Here is a 20,324-nt window from a genome sequence, read left to right as displayed (position 1 = left end):
AACAAGTAATAGCTGAGGCAATTTGATAAACACTACAAAGAGTAGGCTAACAACAAAGGATATGTTGTATGTGTAGATGTATAAGGAAATACGTTTATCTTTCACCTGTCTTCCCATGTGTTAGCTTTCTCTACCCGTACAGAATTCTTCCAGACAACACGTCTTGTGCTGAACTACATGCTGCTTGCAAAACAAGCTGCTCGCTGCCTCACTTTCAGCTTGCCTTTCAGCCACACTATATCTCTGCTGGCTAAGGTTCACCAAAGGCAATAAAACATCCTGACAAGCCATGCATCTTTAAAAACTTGAAATAAAGAACCCAGGCTATAGCAGGGTAATTGTGTGCCACAAGCACTTCGGATGGACACACAAATATTGTCACCATGCGACTGCAGCCAGAGGGGCCTTGGGGGGCTGCCTGGAAGGGAGGACCGGAGTGATATCTCTCTTGCAGAAAGAGCAGCCCACACGCCACTTTGTCTCAACCTCAAGTCAGAGCACGCCAACGCAGTCCCTTGGCAAGCTCTTCGCCTAAAGAGAAATCTATTCAGATTAAGGGCAGCCTTGCCATTGGGGTAGCTTGGATTGCAGAAACATTGGAAGCTTAAGCTATGACAGAGGGAGCAGTGGCTCTGACACCCATATCTTCCTGCACGTTTCATACTATTGCCAAAAGACCAAATGAACTAGCGACAGCTGTGTGGTAATTTTTTCACATTAAATGTACACATTGTGCCACATGTTGAGTGTTCCTGTCCTGTTGTTGAAATAGTCTTAAAATCTCCTTAAAATAGCTTCACGATGCTGCAGATAAATGGAAAAGTAAATAGATGCTGCAGTAATATCTGAGAGTGATCCATGTCACAGCCCTTTATATGAGCTCTGCAGTTCTCCTGTCATTCCCACCCATCCATCCATCCCCTGCTGATTCTAATACAGATAGAATGGTGCGTTTTCCCCACACATACCAGACATTATTAACACGCCATTAGGATGTTAAGATCTGATTGTCCCATCAACCAATGCTGGAGCTCAACCATTATGCCCTTTTTATGCTTTGTGCCATTGAACTGAATATTGCTTTTTTTTATAAATAAATAAATACAGTCCTGCACTGGGAAATGTGTCACTTCTTTTTTGTTTTTTGCTTTACTCCATTTTAAAAAAGAAGGAAGGAGAATCACATTTGCGATCTCCTCAGGCATAAAATCAATGGTAAAGAGCAATTTCTTTTTGACGTATTGAGGGATTCAGAGGGGCCCAAAAAGTACCACACAAAACGTCTCAGGGCTGTCACACTGCATTCAAAGTGGATTATGTCTCTTTGACATAATACATTAGTTCTACCTTTGCCACAAAAGCTAATGGAATTACTATTTCACTAAAGAGAGGGGTTGAGCACGATTGCCTTTGTTGATAAACTTAATTTTTTTAAGGATATACAGTAGACCTACTATGACTGGGTTTACATCCTATGACATGTATAATGTACAAAACCAATAATATTTTCTGGGCACTGCCCTTTTTGCAATATGGCTCTCAAGCCCTTTTTAGACGGGATTAGTTTTACATGGAAACGTGGGGTAAAGTAATTATTACCAGTGGTTTTAGTCCCGTCCGAATGTGCCACATCAATAATTATTATGGACAATGTCAGAAGAAATTACGGCGACTTTTACCTTATATAAAACAGTCCAGAAAAAATACCTCGGGTTATATTATTCCTGTGTGTATACAACCCTCTGTCTGTAGAGATTCTGTTATATCCTGTTTAAACATAGTTTTCCTCGGTTTTAAGCATGTAGGCGATTGAAGAAGCAGTTGGTAATAAATAGCCTAATGCAATGCAACCACAGGGTGATGATTTTGCCTGGTAAGATAATGTAGCATTTCCTAGCCTACAGTTGTCCTTGATATATTGAGCATAATGACAAATAAACTTGAATTTGAGACTAAACTAATGAGTAAACATTACTCAGGCCATGATGCATGTATGAATGCAATATCAGGAAGCAACGTAGGTGACGGCAGTGCATAAATCGAGTTACCCCTCCCGCTTCTGGTAGAATACAGAGATTTCTTAATCCCGTGCAAATTGGCCATTTATTGGCCATGTAAAATTATTTTACTCCACGTAAAACTAATCCGAATAGGGCTTTAGTTTCTTGTTTGTGGGCCTGCTCAGTTTGTGTTCAACAACAGTAGACCTACACTCTGTTGTGGCAGAGGTCAAGTTTCAGCAGCAAAACTGAGGGGTTAGAAGTGGAACTTAGTTTTGATGCTCTGCATTTCTCAGAGAGGTGATTACCAACAAATGCTAACCACCATGGTATGAGGAGAGAAATGTGGGATGAATCTCGACTCGACCAAATCTCTTACCAATTCTCACTGGCATACATGGTGTACTGGGCGAGATGGCCCCGTCTGTACTGTAAATTTGCTCTCCCTCCACAGTGTTTGATGGACAGGCCTCAGGTGAGGCTTCCCCTGGGGCAAGGAGATGAGGTGACTGTTGAAAACCTCTTGCACAGTTGCTCCAAAGAGCTAGTAAGTCATTTCAGGACACTGTCTAAGAACTCTGCACAGATGTCATGGAGCGGAAACAAACATCTCCTTTGCCTCTATGACCGTCAACGATGATGGTACGTATGAGGCCATTTCTGGATATTAGGCCTGACCATTATCAACATCATCAACCCATATGTGATTTTTTTTTTCCATATTAATGCACACACATGCTGGGAAAAGCATAGTCAGTATACACTGATCCAAGGGAATAATACTGTACTGTGTATATGGATTCTATGAGGTGTAATGGATCCAAGATGATGGGTCTCATGCCCACATGGCATAACACTCTCACTGTCAAACGGAAGGATGTAGGTGGCGACAATATGGGTGGAAATTGAATATGGATACTATACTTCATGTTCACTTCATTATGAGATGTCTTCATACTCTTTGTATCTTCACAGTTCACTTCCTACATGCAAGTATAGGCAATGCTTCTTTATGATATGAGGAGATACACAGCATCAATAACATGTATGGTGTATGTACTATTAAAAATGTATATGATGTACTGCTGTTGATCATCCCTGGTGAGGTGAGAACTGCTGGGGCAAAACATAATAACGCTCCCCTAGGATTTTAGCACAGAGGAATATTATGAAGCACCAAGTGTAACACGCCTTATTTCGTTGACAGAATGCCCTTTGTGCTACAAAATTCATAAATTCATTACGAAACCATATAACGTTGTAACACTTTTTGTTTACTGAATACACAAATCAGTTAGCACTGTGTTCCAGAGAAACACTTTAGAAAGCATGTCCATTTGTATACAGAAAACAAAATCAAAGCTTCAATTTGTGAATGAAGTTGACTAGTGGCCTTTTCCTTTTGTCGACATAAGACCTTTTAAAATAGGATGGAATGAATGATGTTTGTATTTTGTACAATTTGTGACATATACACAAAAAACACAAGAATTTCTTATTATCTATAAGAGAGTTCATTCCCTCCATGAAAGTGAGAAGTGAATTCAGTATCATGTCCACTAAAGGGAGAGGGCCATGAGTCAATTTGGTCCACAAAAATGAATTAACTGATTTGTGTATTCTGTGGAGAAAAGGTATTACGAATGCATGAAATAGCATAGCATGACCTATTACAAAAGGTAGGTTACACTTGGCGCCTCATAGCATATAAACTTTATATTATTATAGGAATCTGGCCTTTTTCCTTCCATGTCAGCAGCTGTTCCTATTGATAAACAGCACTGATGTTATAATCACAATTGATTTAATATCAAATTCAAATACTGTTCCTCAGAATTGCCCTAGTTACATCAAACCTAATCGCCAGTTACCTGAGCTTTGCACTAGATGCTAGGAGATCTTCTAAACACAACCACCTACATTTCCCTCTGGAAATGTGTCAATGCCGTCTTCCATTCCCTCCTATCCTCATGAGCTCTCATCAATATCCATCACAGAGGCGTGGTAGATACAAAGACAGGTCCTGTCACACGTTTGCTTCATCTTTGATCTTCAGATGCACATGAAGACCCCTGAGGAGAACATTTCCTCCATGCATTTCACCCTCCACAAAGACAAAAACTAAAAAAACAAGCTGCTGTCTGTGATTGATGTATTGCCCATGTGGTGTACTGCTTTGAGAAAGTCTGGAGTCTTGGTCAAGCTTTGTCAACAGTCAGATCCAAGGTTCAGGTACAAGGAGCATGGAAAACAATTAGAGTTCAGATATTCAGTTAACTTAATGAGAAAGCAGTGCATGATTTCCACTAACAATAATGGCAGCAGTTAAACCCTGACATTGTTTTTAATTTGCTCACTCAAGACTTGAGGAAGAGGCATTTTATTCTCAAAACAAAGAAAATCTATTGTTGCATTGTATAGCAGTATAGCATTAATGCCCACACTGAAAAAAGGATGGATTTAGTGAGATTGAGGGAAATAAAAGTTTGCTCGTTGATTATCCAAACACTTCAGTCTGATTAGACTTTGCTCTGAAAGATATTTACACAACATTTGGCCCACAGCTCTGTTTGATCTATAGACTCATGTTTATTTCTCAAAACGTAATTACCTTTTAAGTCATCCCAAGGGCTAGTGGAGCTCATTAAAGAGAACGCTTGAGTGCCACTGGTCAGGGTTGTGTTTCCTAACCTTTCAATTTGGCTAAACTAATGAGAGAGTCACACAATATTTTGTTTTCTATTTTTACCAGGGCCGTAGTCACCATAGACATTGAGGGGGACGTGTCCCCCCCAATATTCAAATATGACTAAAATGTCCCCCCCCCCCCCCCCCAATATACGGACATAGAAAAATAAATAAAGAAAAAAACGCTATAGGATTACAGAAAACACCAACACGCACCACCATCTGAAATGTAATCAAACGTAAATAACGCACAAATTAGTGACCTAAACTACCCCTGAGTAGTTTGTCCTGTTGGTTTTCTGTTTTTCGTTAGTGGTGTGCGCTATTAAAAGCTTCCATTTACTGCACCCTACTGCGGTGAGGTAGGACTGTCAACAATTTCGCAAAAGCTATACTGGTACAATTTTCACAAAACTTGTTGGAAAGGTGTACCACAGGCTAAGGAAATCCCATACATTTTTGGAGCCTTGAAACAGGGAACTTTGAAACATTTTCCATTGTAGCCTATTCTCGCAATGATAGATAGATGGATAGATCCCCAGGGGCGAAAGTGAAACGTTTTATTTTAAATGATAAATTTGTGCAAGCCTGTGTCATTCATTTCTTTCACATGTCTTTCAACATAAATAATGCATTCTAGTAGTAATGCCAGACATTGCCGTTTATAGGGTTCTTAGAAATGGTTGTTGCATCTTGCATATTATTTAGATGCACACTCAATCGCGCATCCATGCAGGCAAAACGTAGGAATCAAATGTGGCGCGGACACACAAGTTGTAAAAAACTTTTACAATGCACTAGTGGTGATAGCCTACAGTTACAGTTTTTTCTGAATGCTTAAACACAACTGTGATTCTTATAGCACAATTCCTAAAACTATTAATACAGTACTTATAGCAAAACCACTCACTGAGTTCTCAAAACTAAAAGCACAAACACTGCTTTGCACACAGTTTGCAATTTTGTAACACACACTTTGCACAACTGTAGGCACAATTCACTGCACAGCACTCTTTTTGTGGAACTGTAAACACAACTCATGCTTTACACTCAATTTCCAAAAATGATCCACACACTCCTAGCAAATCTATACACATGTATGGCTATTTTCACTATTTTGCGAACTCTCTGGCACACTTTCTCATGTGAAAACTGTTTTAGATAATTAGTTCACTTTGCAATCAGCCTAAGCACTATAAATAAGCCGCAGGTAATGTACAATGGGTACAATAGAGGAAGCAGGAAGAGTGAGAAAAGTAAGAATTAGAGGAGGCTGAAGAATAGGATGTGGAGGTGAAGAAGTAGGAGGAAGAAGAGGAGGAAGAGGATGCGAAGGGAGAGAATGACAAGGACAAGGAGGTGAAGTTAGAGGAAGAGGACAAGAAGGAGCAAGAGGAGGATGGGGAGGGGGAAGAGGAAGGATAAGAAGAGTAAGAAATAGCCCTTTACAGGCAAAAAAATCTGTCTACATGTGGGCATCTTGTCATGTCAGGCCTAAATACGGCATTCCAGAATATATTTTCCCCGGTGCCTTGGACTAGGACATTGCATGTGATGTAGACGAAATTTTGAGAGAGACGACCCCATGTAGACTGATTTGTTTAGTCTCAGTGAAATGCTATTTTGTGTTTTGACTTGGAAAAACACACTTGTGTTTATTTTGATGTGTGTAAATAAACACTAATACTTGAAGTTTGGATCCCTGTATGTTTACAGAACTATGACAAAAGTATGACCTCATGACATAGTCTACCTTGTGCACAGAGAAAGCAAAAGCCAGATGTGTTTTTTATTCATACCATCAGTGTGTTGTTGGCACATTGTGTGCTTACTATTGTGATGGCTTGTGTTTACTGTTAGATACGAAAACACGAAGGTGTGAAGAGTTAAGCAAGGTGTGTTAGCTTTTGCAAGAGAACTACAATGTTTTGCTGATTGGGTGAGAGGTTTTGCCATTTGTGTGTAGAGTTTTGCAAAAAAGCCATAGTTACAAAAAATGTGCTTAAGCAATCAGAAAAAATGTAATGTGAATCGCGGACAATAACCAAAGAAAGGAATGCACCTCCATTTACCAATTAAAGGCTGTATGCCAAGTGTTTCTACATGTTGGCACAAAACGTCATTTCTGTCAGAAGCCAGTCTATAATGCAAGGGGTAACATGAGGTGAGTCAGACAGAAGAGGGGCCTGTCTTAGTAGCCTATTCCTGAATCCTTCCCCTTTCTAACTACGTTAAAATTGTGTGATTAGCCGCCAGCATAATAAAATCTAAATTAAAAGACAAAATCTTATTAGGCTATAGGTCCAAATACAAGTCTAAGCCTTTGTTAAAAAATAAGTCAAAGAAAGAACCACATTCTGTGTAATATAGAGGTTAACAAAGATACATTTTGAAGACAAATGGAGTCATACCACAGGTCCAGGGATGGACTACTCTAGTTTGTTAACTACCACAGTCACGAGTTGGGTCGTGATAGTCTGTCATTTTTAAAAAGTGGGTCCCCAGAAAAAAAGTTTGAGAAACACTGGACTACTGAATGGGCTTACTGGGCCGAAGAGCTCAGGAGGCCCTGAAGCCCAAGTCTCTGTGTGAAGTTGCACCAGAAGTCATCATTTAAAGGGTCATTTAAAAAAAAAAAAAATCTTCCGTGGGAGAATGCCTCAGGACCCCTCTATCTGGATCTATCAGGAGGTGGGGGCGGGGGGCATCTGTGCCCAGGGGTTCATAATCCATCCATGCATGCTATGTCTGTCAAAAGTACCCTAATTGACTGACTTAACTAACGACTTGTTTGTGATTTTTAATAATACTTTTTGCATGGTAGGAAATGTATTGAAATTCTGTTTGGGGGTCCCACAGACCCCACCACAGATTTGGTCCCCCCCAATGTTGACATAATGACTACGGCCTTGATTTTTACAATAACAATGAGCCTCTTGTACAAAAAAAAACATCCTACGCGACATTAAACATGGCTCAGAGACTCCAGCTCAGCCCATCAAAAGTCTCTCGCAACTGGTTGCTTCTTTAGCAGGAAAGACAGAGGTTACCGATTATTTCACATGGCTTTGGGTTTTAAAGTTTTTTCCAATTGCTAAAACACAATTTTTCAAACTAGGCTGGTTTTATCAAAATTCACACACAATTAACAAAACCACACACCCAAACGGCAAAATACCTCATATATCCTGCAAAAGGAAGCACTGCAACCAAAACTACATATTAACAAAATCAAACTTTTACACCACATGGCACACACTTCATTCATATAACCAGATTTTTGTCTCACCAACTACACTGTTGGGCATAATGAAAAGCACCCTCATCTTTAGTATGCCTTGCCATAATACAAAAAATGTTCAAATTGTAGAAAATTCTTCACATGCACAGAAATATTTGCAGATACAAACACATGCTGTTGAAACATTTATTTTTTTATTTTTCACCAAACAAGTTAGTGCAACATTATGCACATATATTGGCCAATTAGCTCATGTAGCGTCATTTTGAATGGCAGTGTTTTGAAATGTCAAACATTGTTGGGTCTTATGCAGAGAACCGTGTTCAGTACATGTTCAGTACATTTACTAAAAAAATAAAAATAAAATGTGTATAAAGCAGAAAATGTGTTAGACTTTTGGAGACTTGAGAAGAGGTTTTGCCATTTTAGTGTGTTAGCAATTGGAAAAAAAACTGTAATCTAATGATTATGGATATGTTAACATTCAATTCAATTCAAAGAAAGCATGAGCAGAGACATTCAAAAACCTGCAGTGCTTTAGAATAGACATTTTGATAGGTAGGGTTAAGGGTATGTTTTCACATTCCTGGCTTTATTAAAATAAGATAGTAAAGACTTACCTTAGAGAGCACTTTCCACTCTCAGCACACAACAGATTTTCTATTTTTGTATTTGACCAAACTGTACACAAAACTGCACTGCAAAACAGTTGCATCGAATGGAGCAATTGACTTTAATATGAATAGACTGATTTTTCCCAGACATAACACAAAAACTCAACACATGAACCACCCAAATGTTGTATAAGATATAAGTCAATGATTGAATTCAGTGATTGGTCAGTTGTTATTTTAGGGGTTGTGTGTGTGTGTGTGCGTGTGCATGTAGGTGTGTGTGTGTGTGTGTGTGTGTGTGTGTGTGTGTGTGCGTGTAGGTGTGTGTGTGTGCGTGTGCATGTAGGTGTGTGTGTGTGTGTGTGTGTGTGTGTGTGTGTGTGTGTGTGTGTGTCTAGCAGTTCTCAGCATTTGAACTGTCACACATTTTGTCACAAGCCATGTAGAAACAATCTGATCCAAATGTGACAGTGTGCCTGTGTACGTGGACTAGCAGAGAAATTGGGCATTTGTGATGATTTTGTGTCAGATTAGTGTTGAACAACACTGTCCACAGTAAGAGTTTGGATTCATTTGCTGGGGAAGCTCATGCATGAGTAGGCTGTCGGTGCCAATACCCTGTTGACAAAATTTAACCACCAACCTCCTCTGGTTTTCTATTTTCTATTTGTCAACTGTCAAAGACGAAATCCCTGACATTCATCATACCCAAACTGTGAAAAAGGTTGACATAAAGGTCATACTACATCATCATTGCTGGTTTATCTGAATATCCATTTAGCGGAGTTGGGTTTGTTGGTTCTATTGCCCTAATATTAGATTTTTTTTGGCCAATATAGTTACTACATTACTCCAGGAAATTTGCCTAGTCATAAATATCCTTCCATTGGCTTTGCCATAGGTGTGGTTACAATTCTAAGTAAAACTTTTGCTATACTGTACATCCCAAAAAGCAAAAGACAAATTTAATATTCTTTTGCGATGGTTTGCCTTGCAGTCAGCTTTCAGGAATATTTAAGTTCTAACTTTTAAAATTTGAAACTGAAAAGTGCACGTCTTCCACTAAATTGTAGGGTAAGACTTTTGATGTAAATATCCTGCTGCGTACTAAATATGACATGCCTTCAAGGGAAGAGGTATTTTAGATAAAAGGCTACATCTCAATATTTGTTTCTGTCAGTCAGTGCATGGTCAAGAACATAACATGGCCATTAACCCTCTTTCCAGTTTCCTGCAATTAACAAAGTGAAAAGAGATGGCACGTAATCACCTGTAATTAGCCTGGAAATCCCGCTGAGTTAGCTAATGATTTCCCCACTGTACTCTGCCATTAATGCACAAAATTAACTAGGTAATTAATTTTGTTGTAGTGACACAATGGACCCAAGTGTTAATAAGACCAACCACACGGATCAAACCCTGTCAACAAAGGCTGACATTGTTAATGGTATCATTTCTCTGACAGTTTAGAACTACTACATTGCATTTTGTGTGTGCTACTTCCTAGGGGATAAACAGCAGCTTCTCCAAATAGTTGTACTTCTGGGAATTGGTTGTTTCCATACATTCTTCTTACAGCATCAATTTAATATCAATACTGCTTATTTGCATAATGGATTTTAATTTAATTCATACAATCTATTATGCAGTGCAGACAAGAGATTTATGTTTTAGTTGATTATTCTAAATAAACCATTTTAAATATTTGATGGCTCTGCTGCCATTAATATCTCATGAATTAATGAAAATGTTAATGTGGAAATGTATGAGCAGGCATGTTTGAGTAACTCTGATCATGTCCAGGAGGAGAGGGTGTGTGTGTGTGTGTGTGTGTGTGTGTGTGTGTGTGTGTGTAAGGGTGTGTGTGTGGGGGGGAGATATGTGCCACTGCACAGCTGGATCCCGTAAGGTGCCAGCACTCACTGGTGCAGTGCAGCCGCGGCGGCACTTTAATCATTGTCACGGAGCATCAGTCCTCTAGAGCAATCTTATTAACACACACATACACACGTTTTCCTCAAAACACACGTACGCACGCATGTACATACACACAAACCACAAACACACTCACACACTCACACACACACACATGAATTGGAAAATGTGGTTGTGGAGAGTACTGTATATCGGGCAGCTGGCCAAACTGTTTGGTCAGCCTCGGATCAAAGCGGCTCTGTGGTGGCTTGCTGTAGCTGAAGGGGCGTAGTTGCTTGTTCAGTAATGAATGCATGGGATCTCGCCTCAGTCTCCCTCCCTATGGAGGGCCTGATCTGATGTGTGACCCACTGAGTAAGAAGTGTGGGAGAGACATTGTTCAGCACTGGTTAGCTGCAAGATTAAAGAGGCTTGGTGAAAGTATGAATAATCACTTGGCTGTTTGAAAACGGAGCACTGTGTTACCAGAGATCATAGAACTGTGGGCCAAATCTGTCACACTGGATTTGGCAACTCTCAGGCTTGCCTGTGTGTATGTGTATGGGTTTTTTCCCCCTCTTCTATACCCGATTTTTTTTTTTGTTGTGTAGTGCTGCAGAGTGGGGCTTTGCCAAAAGGGAGAAAAAGGGGTTTCTTACTTGTGCACTTTTTTATTCCCGAGCCTTTCTTCAAGGGGTGTCGGCTGAGTTTGCAATTGAAATTGTTTTCCCAGAACTCTGCAAACCAGATATTTCTCCTGTTGTTCTCCAGTGTTCGGCTGATGAAGTAGCGATCAAATCCTGAGGAGGTCAATGAGAGCCTTGTCATTGAAATGCCTCCCAAACAGAGTCAAGACTTCAATTAAACATTGTGCATCAAGTCAATTCAAACAATTACATTATTTTTTCCTTTACTTTATTCTACAGTTTGAAAATGGCTGAACCACAGCTGATATCTGTATCCGAGTACTGGGGCCAGCTGTTTCAGCTCTTTGGCTCATTTTAAATGGCACCCCCCATCGAGCACAATCAATAGGTCCAGTGACAACACTGTCAATATGTTTTTCAACACAAACTCGTGACAGTTCATCCTTAAAGAGAACAGTGATTGGAAAAAGGAGTAATTCAATGTGTTGGTAGATTTCCTTGACTGTTGAGGGTGCGATGGAGCCGTTACAGTCTGAACCTCTGATCAGGAGGACCGCTCCCTCTTTTTGCTCGTACCGCGTATGGGCTGGCGTTTGGGGAGGATGGTGATGGCGCCCTCTGCAACTCTCTCCTGGTGCTCCACAGGGGAGATCTTCGACCCCCAGCTGTCTGATCCTACCCACAAGAAGTGTCCAATCTTGTTCTCTCTCTCTGCAGCTTGCAGAAGCCGTCTGAAGCAAGATCACACATACATACACACACACACACACACACACACACAAAAAAAACATGAACAGAAAGCAGCTACTGCTGGACCAAAATAGCCGCATGTGTTGTTCTTTGAAGTTGCCGGTTTTCTGTTTGCTTTGATTGTAACAGAAGGTTCACCACTGAGTCCAGACTGTAGTGAAATATGGACATAACACTTAACTTGGATAGCCCACCCACAGAGATTTAACAGATCATCTGTTAACATTCAAGATCAGTATGTAGAATTGTTACTAAACATCAACTTCAACCATAACATGTAGTTCATAGAGATAACAGTTAGTAGTTAATAGAGTCAACAAATAATTTGTTGAAAATCTGAGCATCTGTAGATAGTCTGTAGGCAGATCGTCCAAGTAAATTGTGACCAGACATTTTTCTGAGACTGAAACATATCCGTGCAAGTTGCTTACATTGTGAAATGGGTTACCAATAAACATTCTTGTATCGTAGTCTGTTGCTTCCTCAACAAAGCTGTGTGAGCAGGTTGCATACAAAACAAGACAGACAACGGGGCTGCCATTAGGGGAATAGATGCCTTGTCAGCAAATCATTCCACCATATTTCTGCTAAATGTCACCGGAGCCACCCTTCTGAACCACCTACACTTTTGAATGTGCACTAGATCCTTTCAAAGTGACAGTTATAGAGACCATTTTTCAAAGTCAGTCTCCACCCCAGACGGTGGTATGCAGAATGTCCATCTTAAAGCTCCCTCTAGCTTTAAAGTGGCAGCTCTTTGCTTTTTAACGGAGTTTTGTGTTCTGCAGGATCTCATTCATTTAAGGTGCAATGGTGAGAAACATCGGCCATTATGTCTCCATTACATAAGCAGTTATCACACTGCTCATCTGACAAGCACCTATTGTCTAGTTGACAAAACAGGACTCTGAATTAACAGAAGTTACAGCCTAGAAATGACAGGGTAAGTACCTGGAAATACAGCATCAGAAAAGTAAAGGGTATGATAATATGGCACAATTCACAATCATTTCATAAATAAGGGAGTTAACAGTGATCTGAAATTCACAGTATCTCAAAAGATAACTGTGGATTACAATATGTACATTACAGGGGAAGTATCTAATATGGTGTGAGAAAAATAAAGCATAAGTAAAGGGTATGATAACAGCTTAGTGGCATACATATTATACAAATAAAGAACAAAACTTGTTTGTGAAACTGCTGCCACATCTAAATAGACCGTGGCCTTTTATATCCATGAGGTGAAACCAAAAAGAATGTTTCTCACAGTGTTTCTGCATATGTTGTTCTAAATAGGGCAGAGGTTATGTAGTGGTTAAGAAGCTGGGCTAGCATGCAGTAGCCTGTAAGTTGTGGGTTCAATTCCTGGCTTTCACCATTTTACCCTTGAGCAAGGCACTTAAGTTGATCCAGGGACAATGTAATCCCTTGCAATATATTTGACATATGTAAGTCACTTTGGACAACAGTGTCTGTTAAATATATGTACGGTAAATGTAAATTGGACAGAAATCTGATTTTTTTTTTGTTATGCCGATACCTACCCACTGCTTAGCCTATAATTTTGGGGCTGTAATTTAGTATTACTGAATTAATCTCCATGTTTTTCCACATTTCCAACATCAACAACGCCAACATCTGAATTCATCACTAGGGGAGGCACAATTCTAAGAAAAAAAGACTGTTATCTTGTCCCCCCAAGGAAAATGTTTTATGTCCTTAAATGTAAAGTTCTCAACCACTTCGAAGTAACTTTCCAATTAAATTAAGCTATTCCGAGCAATTCCAATTAAGCTTGCCATTCCCAAAAGTCTAGGTATAAATTTGCTCTCTGTTTCCATGTGCAGTTGTAACACAGTATGTAATGTGAACCCCTTTTACCTTGAAAAGGATGCTGACCCACTTACAAATCATTTCATATCCATTCTGAAAAAGTGCTCTTGGAACACAAAGATGTGGGAGTTTTATCTGAGAATGTAACTAATATCCCTTGTGTAAGATGAAGCTAAGCTAAAAATAAAATAAGCTAAAATACCATACATACTATAAGAAATAGAAAGAAACAACCAAGCATGCTCTTCCCACTTAATCATCTCACCTAATGTCATCCTCATTGGCAAAGAGAATGATGACTCTTGCATTAGGGTTGTCCGAGAGTCGCTGGATGATCTTGACAAACTCTCCCTGCTTTGGCTCTCTTGGAATCTTGACAGACTGCGAGATGCACACGCTACCTGTACACAGGCCAGAACAGATGGAGAGGGAAAGGTGAGAAGAGAAGGAATGAGATAAAGTTCAAAATATCTCTCAATATCAGTAAATCAGACAGTGGCTGTGCAGTAGGCCCTATGCATAACAATATTGTCACATACACTGATATGGTATCTTGTCAAACCATGAATTTAAATATTTGGCTTGGGGGAAAGGTGAGATTTATCATTGACTGCATTTGATGTGCTTTGTTTAGTCACTGCACAGAGAAAGCCTAAGTAGTTTGGCCTTCTCCAGAGTCTCTTACTTCAAGCGGGGAGGCTTAGAGCTGCCTGGTGAGAAGCCATTTGTATTTGGCTCTCTTGTAATTGCCCAACAGGGGACCAGGCACAATCTGTGACTACCACAGCAAATGTGATTTAGAATATGTTAATATGGAAAATGCGAGTTGGAGGGACTTACATAAATGTATTTGGAATTAGGGGCTACAAAAATTGAAAAAGAACATTGGAACGGACCAAAAAGACATTTTTCTACAGTAGAGTTCAATTTATTAGTATAAATTACCTAATCTTCTGAACATTATGGAGGCCAAGCCAATATACTTGGGCATCTATTTCTGGTGTGTCAGAAACAGAATGTAAAAGCCACACAAAGCAACAAATACATTGGGCTATCTCCATGAAACACTTACAGAACCGGTGCTCTTAGACATAGTGTACATGTAAAGTGATAGCCATTAAATGGTTTAAAATTGATCACCCACTGCCATTTACTGAAACAGAAATGTGATCAGGCCTCTTTTTTCAAAACTAGCTGCTCTAACCCCCAAAGCAAGAACACATAATAGGACAATAATGTAACTATACCATTGCCCTTTGTACATTTCTAAAGGTAAAGAAAACATTGCAGTTTTTTAAACGAAATTGCAGACTATACTGTTCTCCTGTCTCATGTGTTACAGATTACACGTCATATATTAATTGCCTTTATTTGCAAATCTGCTTCATTTTTTAATCAACCATGTACAATAATTGCAAGCTATGCTATGATAAATGATAAGCTGTGGTGCTTTTTTCTGTCCCATAACTGCTGGAGAGGCACCAAAAATTCACAAATCGTATAATTTCAAGACATGGCAAGTAACGCTAAAGTTAAACTGGCTAAAGCTTTTTGCTATGAATGCTGCTACCATTAAGTGCTAGAAACAACTTAAAATGTCAAACATACATACATACATCAAAACATGCCAAATGGATATGAAGCAAATAGTCCATATATGCGCAAGGAAAAATAAGCTATGGAACATAATGTCAAGGAAAATTAACTAAACCAATATATTAAACCACTTGTCTCCACTGATCCACAGTCCTTCTGAGCTGCAGTACTTTTCCTCACGTCATTGTTGTCCTGTGCATTGTTTTGGTAATTTAAGTGCTTTTAACGTTGACTATATGGTTTCATCATATGTATCTGTTATTTGGCTCCTGTGCTTTTTCTTGAGGAGAGAAAACACATAAAGAAAAGTTACTGCCTATAGTTTATTTTACAATGATAGGTGTACATGGTATATCTTTTACAAACGATGTTGTATTTCTCAATATTTTACCATTTTTCTGACCAAAAATGACTGTAAGCAATCAATGTGAGTTCTGACAGACTTTCCGGAAACTTAAAAAAATCTAAAACAAACTTCTTCAATGTGATTCACAAGTTCACATCTGTTTCTGAGGTCATAACTGGATTCGGGCATGGTGACACCTGTGGACACCAGAGGGACACGAATTGAAGGACGCCCATTAATTACTTTTACCATGACCAGGTGTCTCGCTACCGGAGATGAGACCTCTCGCCGCCTGGCCTGCCTGCTGGACTGAGGCGCAACACAAACAGAGCTCCCACTTTAAATACTGGTACCAAAGGGAATTAAAACTTTGGACAAACCTCAGCAGGGCTAGTGTAGATCCTCCATATGGGGGGAATGGAGGAGATGTTAAGCTTACATTCTCCTATCTATGACGTTTAAATTGCTTCCTAAGTATTGGCCCATATGAAAGAATAGGAGCTCTCCGTTCCCATGGTATCTTCTGTTTCCATTTCCATTTATTTGTCTGTTATTACCATCTACCTGGATACTCATTAGTCACTCACCGCTAGACCAATCAAATCTCTCCCTGAATAATCCATTTCTGCCGCAGATCTTCTACTGCAGACAAGTATCAGAATAACTGTAGGCCTGGTCGTTAGGACGCCTAGGGTGTGGTTTTACTGCGGCTATACTCGTCTTGCTCTCACCTCTGTTGAACTAGCTGCCTCAAACTTTCCTCTCAATCTGGGTCAGATGCATCTTCAGACATTTCCTCCAGTAAAGATGGATCTTAACGCCAGGGGCTGCCCCCTACTGAGACAACTGGCCCCTGACTTCATCACTGATGCACCTAAACAGACTGATGAGGAGAGGAGCAGCATCTCTGATTGACCTCTGTTAAAACAGCATGGCTCCTAGGTCAGTCATTCCTGAGGAGATGCAGGGCTATGCAAAGAAACATTTCCATATCTATGGGACTACAGTCTCCCTTACAAAAAATAACTACAGTAGTTACCAGCAAAACTAGAGTTATACAGCAGTTTTCTTTTTTTCTGCATAACTGCCAATTCTGTAAAATAGCTTGCACTGTTCTGTTTGATACAGCTATTCTGGTGTAACATATTCAATATTCTTGGGTTTCATTTTTTTTTTCATTTCAGGATCAGGCCTATGTGACCTATCATAAGGTTTTCAGTCCACAGAGTCAGACCTGATTCTTTATCCACAGGGTTTGATTCGATGATTCTCTCTCAGAGAAGCCTGTTCTGCTTCCTCGACAAATTTGTTTCAGGGGGTGACATCTTGTACTTCATGGTGAATTCATGTTCAGTTCTTGTTACCCTGCAATGGCAATTTGTTGTTGTACTGCGCCACTGGATTCTATAATTTTGATTTCTGCTGCACTACTTTTGCTGTTACGCTTACCAATATATGTTTATCCTGTGCACCAGCAATTACATAGTTAATGTGTGTGTAACGTAAGTAAGACATTCATCTGAGGTTATTTCATCGTCTGAAATGTTTGGCTACTGGCCATTGTCCCATTTGAGTCCCTTGCATCCAAAACATCACATCAGAAAACGGGAGGACAGAAAATGTTAGGAGTTCATGTGTGAAAGCAGCTTTACTGCAAACATTTGCAAGTGGGTATGATTTTGGAAGTCAAAAAGGATTGTTTGTAAGTGTCTGTGTTCGTGTAGGGTGTGTGTGTGAATGTAGTTGCCACAGCCATTGGAGTGTGTGCCAAGTGTAAGTGTAATGTGTGTGCTTTCTGCTGATCTCAGGTCTCTCTTGCAACAACAGCTCTTTGTATGTGGAGACGAGGAGACTGCTGGGCTCACTTCAGGCACACTGGCATTGAGGCATAAAGGAGAAAGTTAAAACCCCTTTATTTAAAGTTGGGCCAAAGCAATTGTAAACAAAACAAAAAAAACACAGACCCATTTCAACACTCACAGGGTCCTAATTAGTCTGGTCTGGAAAGAGTACTCAAGTGAATGGGATGTTTATAGTTTAGGCTATAGGTCATGTGGCCAAATCACACCGGTATATTAGAAATGACGACACTAATGTTGTGGAACATGCATGCCAAATGCATCAAGAGAACATACATAACAAAAAAGAGAAAAACATCAACATTGCAGTTAAATTAGGGAATTATGAAAAAAATCTGAAATCAATTTCTTCATTGAGGCCTGGATATATCAGTGCATCAGATTTATGAATCCAAGAAGTCTCTCTCTGTCTCTGAGACGATCCCCACCACTGGCGAACTGCACCACATCCTCTATTGCCTCTATTTTTAACAGGCTGTCATTTTATAGTGACAGTTATAGTTCTCTGTATCTGTGAAGCACTTTTTACAAGAAGTTAACAATGGTGGTATAAAATTGTAGTGTTAGTAGTGTAGTGTTTTGCATTTACATCATTCTGAAACATATTTAATGTTGTGTGATATTTCAGTCACAGCTAGCCTACTCCATTGTCTACTCTAGGTTCTTCCACAAGCCAGTTATTTTCACTGGACATAAGCCTGTGTGTGTGTGTGTGTGTGTGTGGTGTGTGTGCGTCTGTGTGTGTGTGTGTGTGCGTCTGTGTCTGTGTGCGTGACGATCTGTCAATGTGTCTGCCTGTCTGTCTGTCTCTCTGTCTGTCTGTCTGTCTGTCTGTCTCTGTGTGTTTCTTTTCTTGTGCCTGTGTGTTGTTTGGACTTTGGCACTAAAAATAGAACATGCAAATAGAAAGGTAATAATGTCTCCAGTAAGAACAGGTACAATAAATCTGGGGGAATCAGAGTTACAGCAAAACAAACTGGACATGGATCATATATTCCACTGTTTATTTTTAACTAAATTACCTAGATGATGTTGTGACACCTCCCTAACCTACCCATTGAGATAGGCATCAAAGCAAAGCTGTAATCAATGTAATCAACTGCCCATACCTGATTGATTTTGTTTGGCATAATGTGAAATTTCAAATTTAACACACTCTGTCATCTCAAACTGATTTCAGCTTAAAGGATCAGTATGTAGGGAATTAACGATTAATTCTAGAATAGCGTATTAATAATGGGCTAGCGCGTCCTCCTATTTGGGTTGCCAAATTAGCAAAGGTCAACTGTCAACAGCTGTAAGTTGTAGTTATGAACACCTACGAGAGGCAGGCAAATTTCCAAAATTAAAACAAGAAACAAATTAAGTGGACATCGGAGGAGTTTCCTGAGATGGTGACGTCTTCGTCAAACGAAGAATATCAAGTCTGACGCAGAGCTGGCCATATTTCTCCACAACAGGTAGCCTAGGCTAAACTTAATCTGCATCGCTAACTTCAGCTAAATATGTTACGTTGGTTAGAGAGGTATTTTCTGCTTTCACTGTTTCCGTAATGAGTAGCTGGGTCATGGTTGAAGAAACGTTAAAGCAGCTGATGCAGCAGATGAAGTTTAGCCTAGGCTAGGATACCTGTCGTGGAGAAACCTAATATGTGTGCAAGGATTTAGCCAGAGCTTTACTGTTTTATTGGAGAGAGAGTTATCTTCTTGGGTCATCTTGGGTCAACAACAAAAAGTATAGGAATCCAAAAAATGCAGAGACCAGCCCAGACTGCAGTGTAGCATCAGATGTGTTAATTAAAATGGCGCCATATGGGAGAGGCGGTGAGTCAGCAGGTTCCTAACGCTTCAGTGCAGGGCCTTTGAGTACCACACTCAATCACAAGTCATTTGGAGAGACAACACTGCTCCAGTGAGGAGCCTCATCTCCACAGGCTGCCAAGTTCACTTCTCCATCATTGTCTCGGAGCAGAGGGATGTAGGGACTATTTGCCCAAACAAACACTGATGAAAAATCAGACTCCTGTTCATTTGCAGCTGTGCAGTCTTATTGCATGGCATGCTAGCCTGAGCTAACAGCGACTGCCTTTGCCTTTGATTGATTGAATTTGCTGCGCCTCATTCCTCTGTCTGGACAGAGCTTGATGGTTTAAAGCCTGCTCATTGAAATGGGCATCCTTGGCTGTGTGACTTGTATGCCATTCGTCTGCGGTGCTGAGCAGCAGAACGAGAGGTTTCTTTGAATGAGGGGCCGCCAACATCCTGTGACCTTTGTTCGCTGGAGCCCCCTTAACAAACTGGCATTTCGCAAGTGACTCATATTCAAGAGGGTGCAGAGCTGAGGCTAACTGAGAAGAATGTCAAGTGAAGGTTCTCTCTCTCTCTCACTCTCTCTATCTATCTATCTCTCTGTGTGCATGTGTGAGACAGAGTTGGGTGAGAGAGACTCTGAAGATAGTTTCTCATCATTAGCAGAACTTGTCGTGGTGAAGAAGGCCCCTCAGAGGAGAAAAAATGGGACTAACAAGAAAACTAACACAACACCACCAGCTGCAAAATCTGGTCATAGTATCTTTGCACTGTGCCAAATAGTCGAACAAACAATACTGTAATTATATCAACAAAAATCGGCATAAGAGTGACATGGCACTGTCATGAACACATGACACTGTCATGACACATGAAACCTAATCCTAACCTCTAACCCTAATCCTAAACCCAACCCTAACCCTAACCCTAACCCTAACCATAACTCTAAACCTAACCCTAACCCTAATCCTAACCCTAACTTGTTATGACAAAAACCGAATGTCACTTAATAACAGAAACGTTAT

The 20,324-nt window shown here is 40.0% G+C and overlaps 1 protein-coding gene across 1 annotated transcript in view; it reads right to left on the bottom strand.

Annotated features, from left to right (window-relative positions):
- The window catches only part of LOC143104340 (metabotropic glutamate receptor 4-like), a 147,837-nt gene that overhangs the window by 43,859 nt on the left and 83,654 nt on the right, over positions 1–20,324 (bottom strand). Inside the window, exons 3-5 of the mRNA XM_076268363.1 lie at positions 13,956–14,091; positions 11,681–11,835; positions 11,117–11,257 (exon numbers count right to left, since the gene is read on the bottom strand). Coding sequence (XP_076124478.1) covers positions 11,117–11,257; positions 11,681–11,835; positions 13,956–14,091 — 432 coding nt within the window. The remainder of the gene's footprint in view (positions 1–11,116; positions 11,258–11,680; positions 11,836–13,955; positions 14,092–20,324) is intronic.

This window comes from Alosa pseudoharengus, unplaced genomic scaffold (assembly GCF_046254945.1).
Source record: "Alosa pseudoharengus isolate Yale_2024_CS ecotype anadromous, Long Island Sound unplaced genomic scaffold, YU_APseudo_1.1 YU_APseudo_1.1_scf_5, whole genome shotgun sequence".
Lineage (NCBI taxonomy): Eukaryota > Metazoa > Chordata > Actinopteri > Clupeiformes > Clupeidae > Alosa > Alosa pseudoharengus.
Note: the sequence above shows the minus strand (reverse complement) of the source record. Positions and strands in the feature narration are given on the sequence as shown.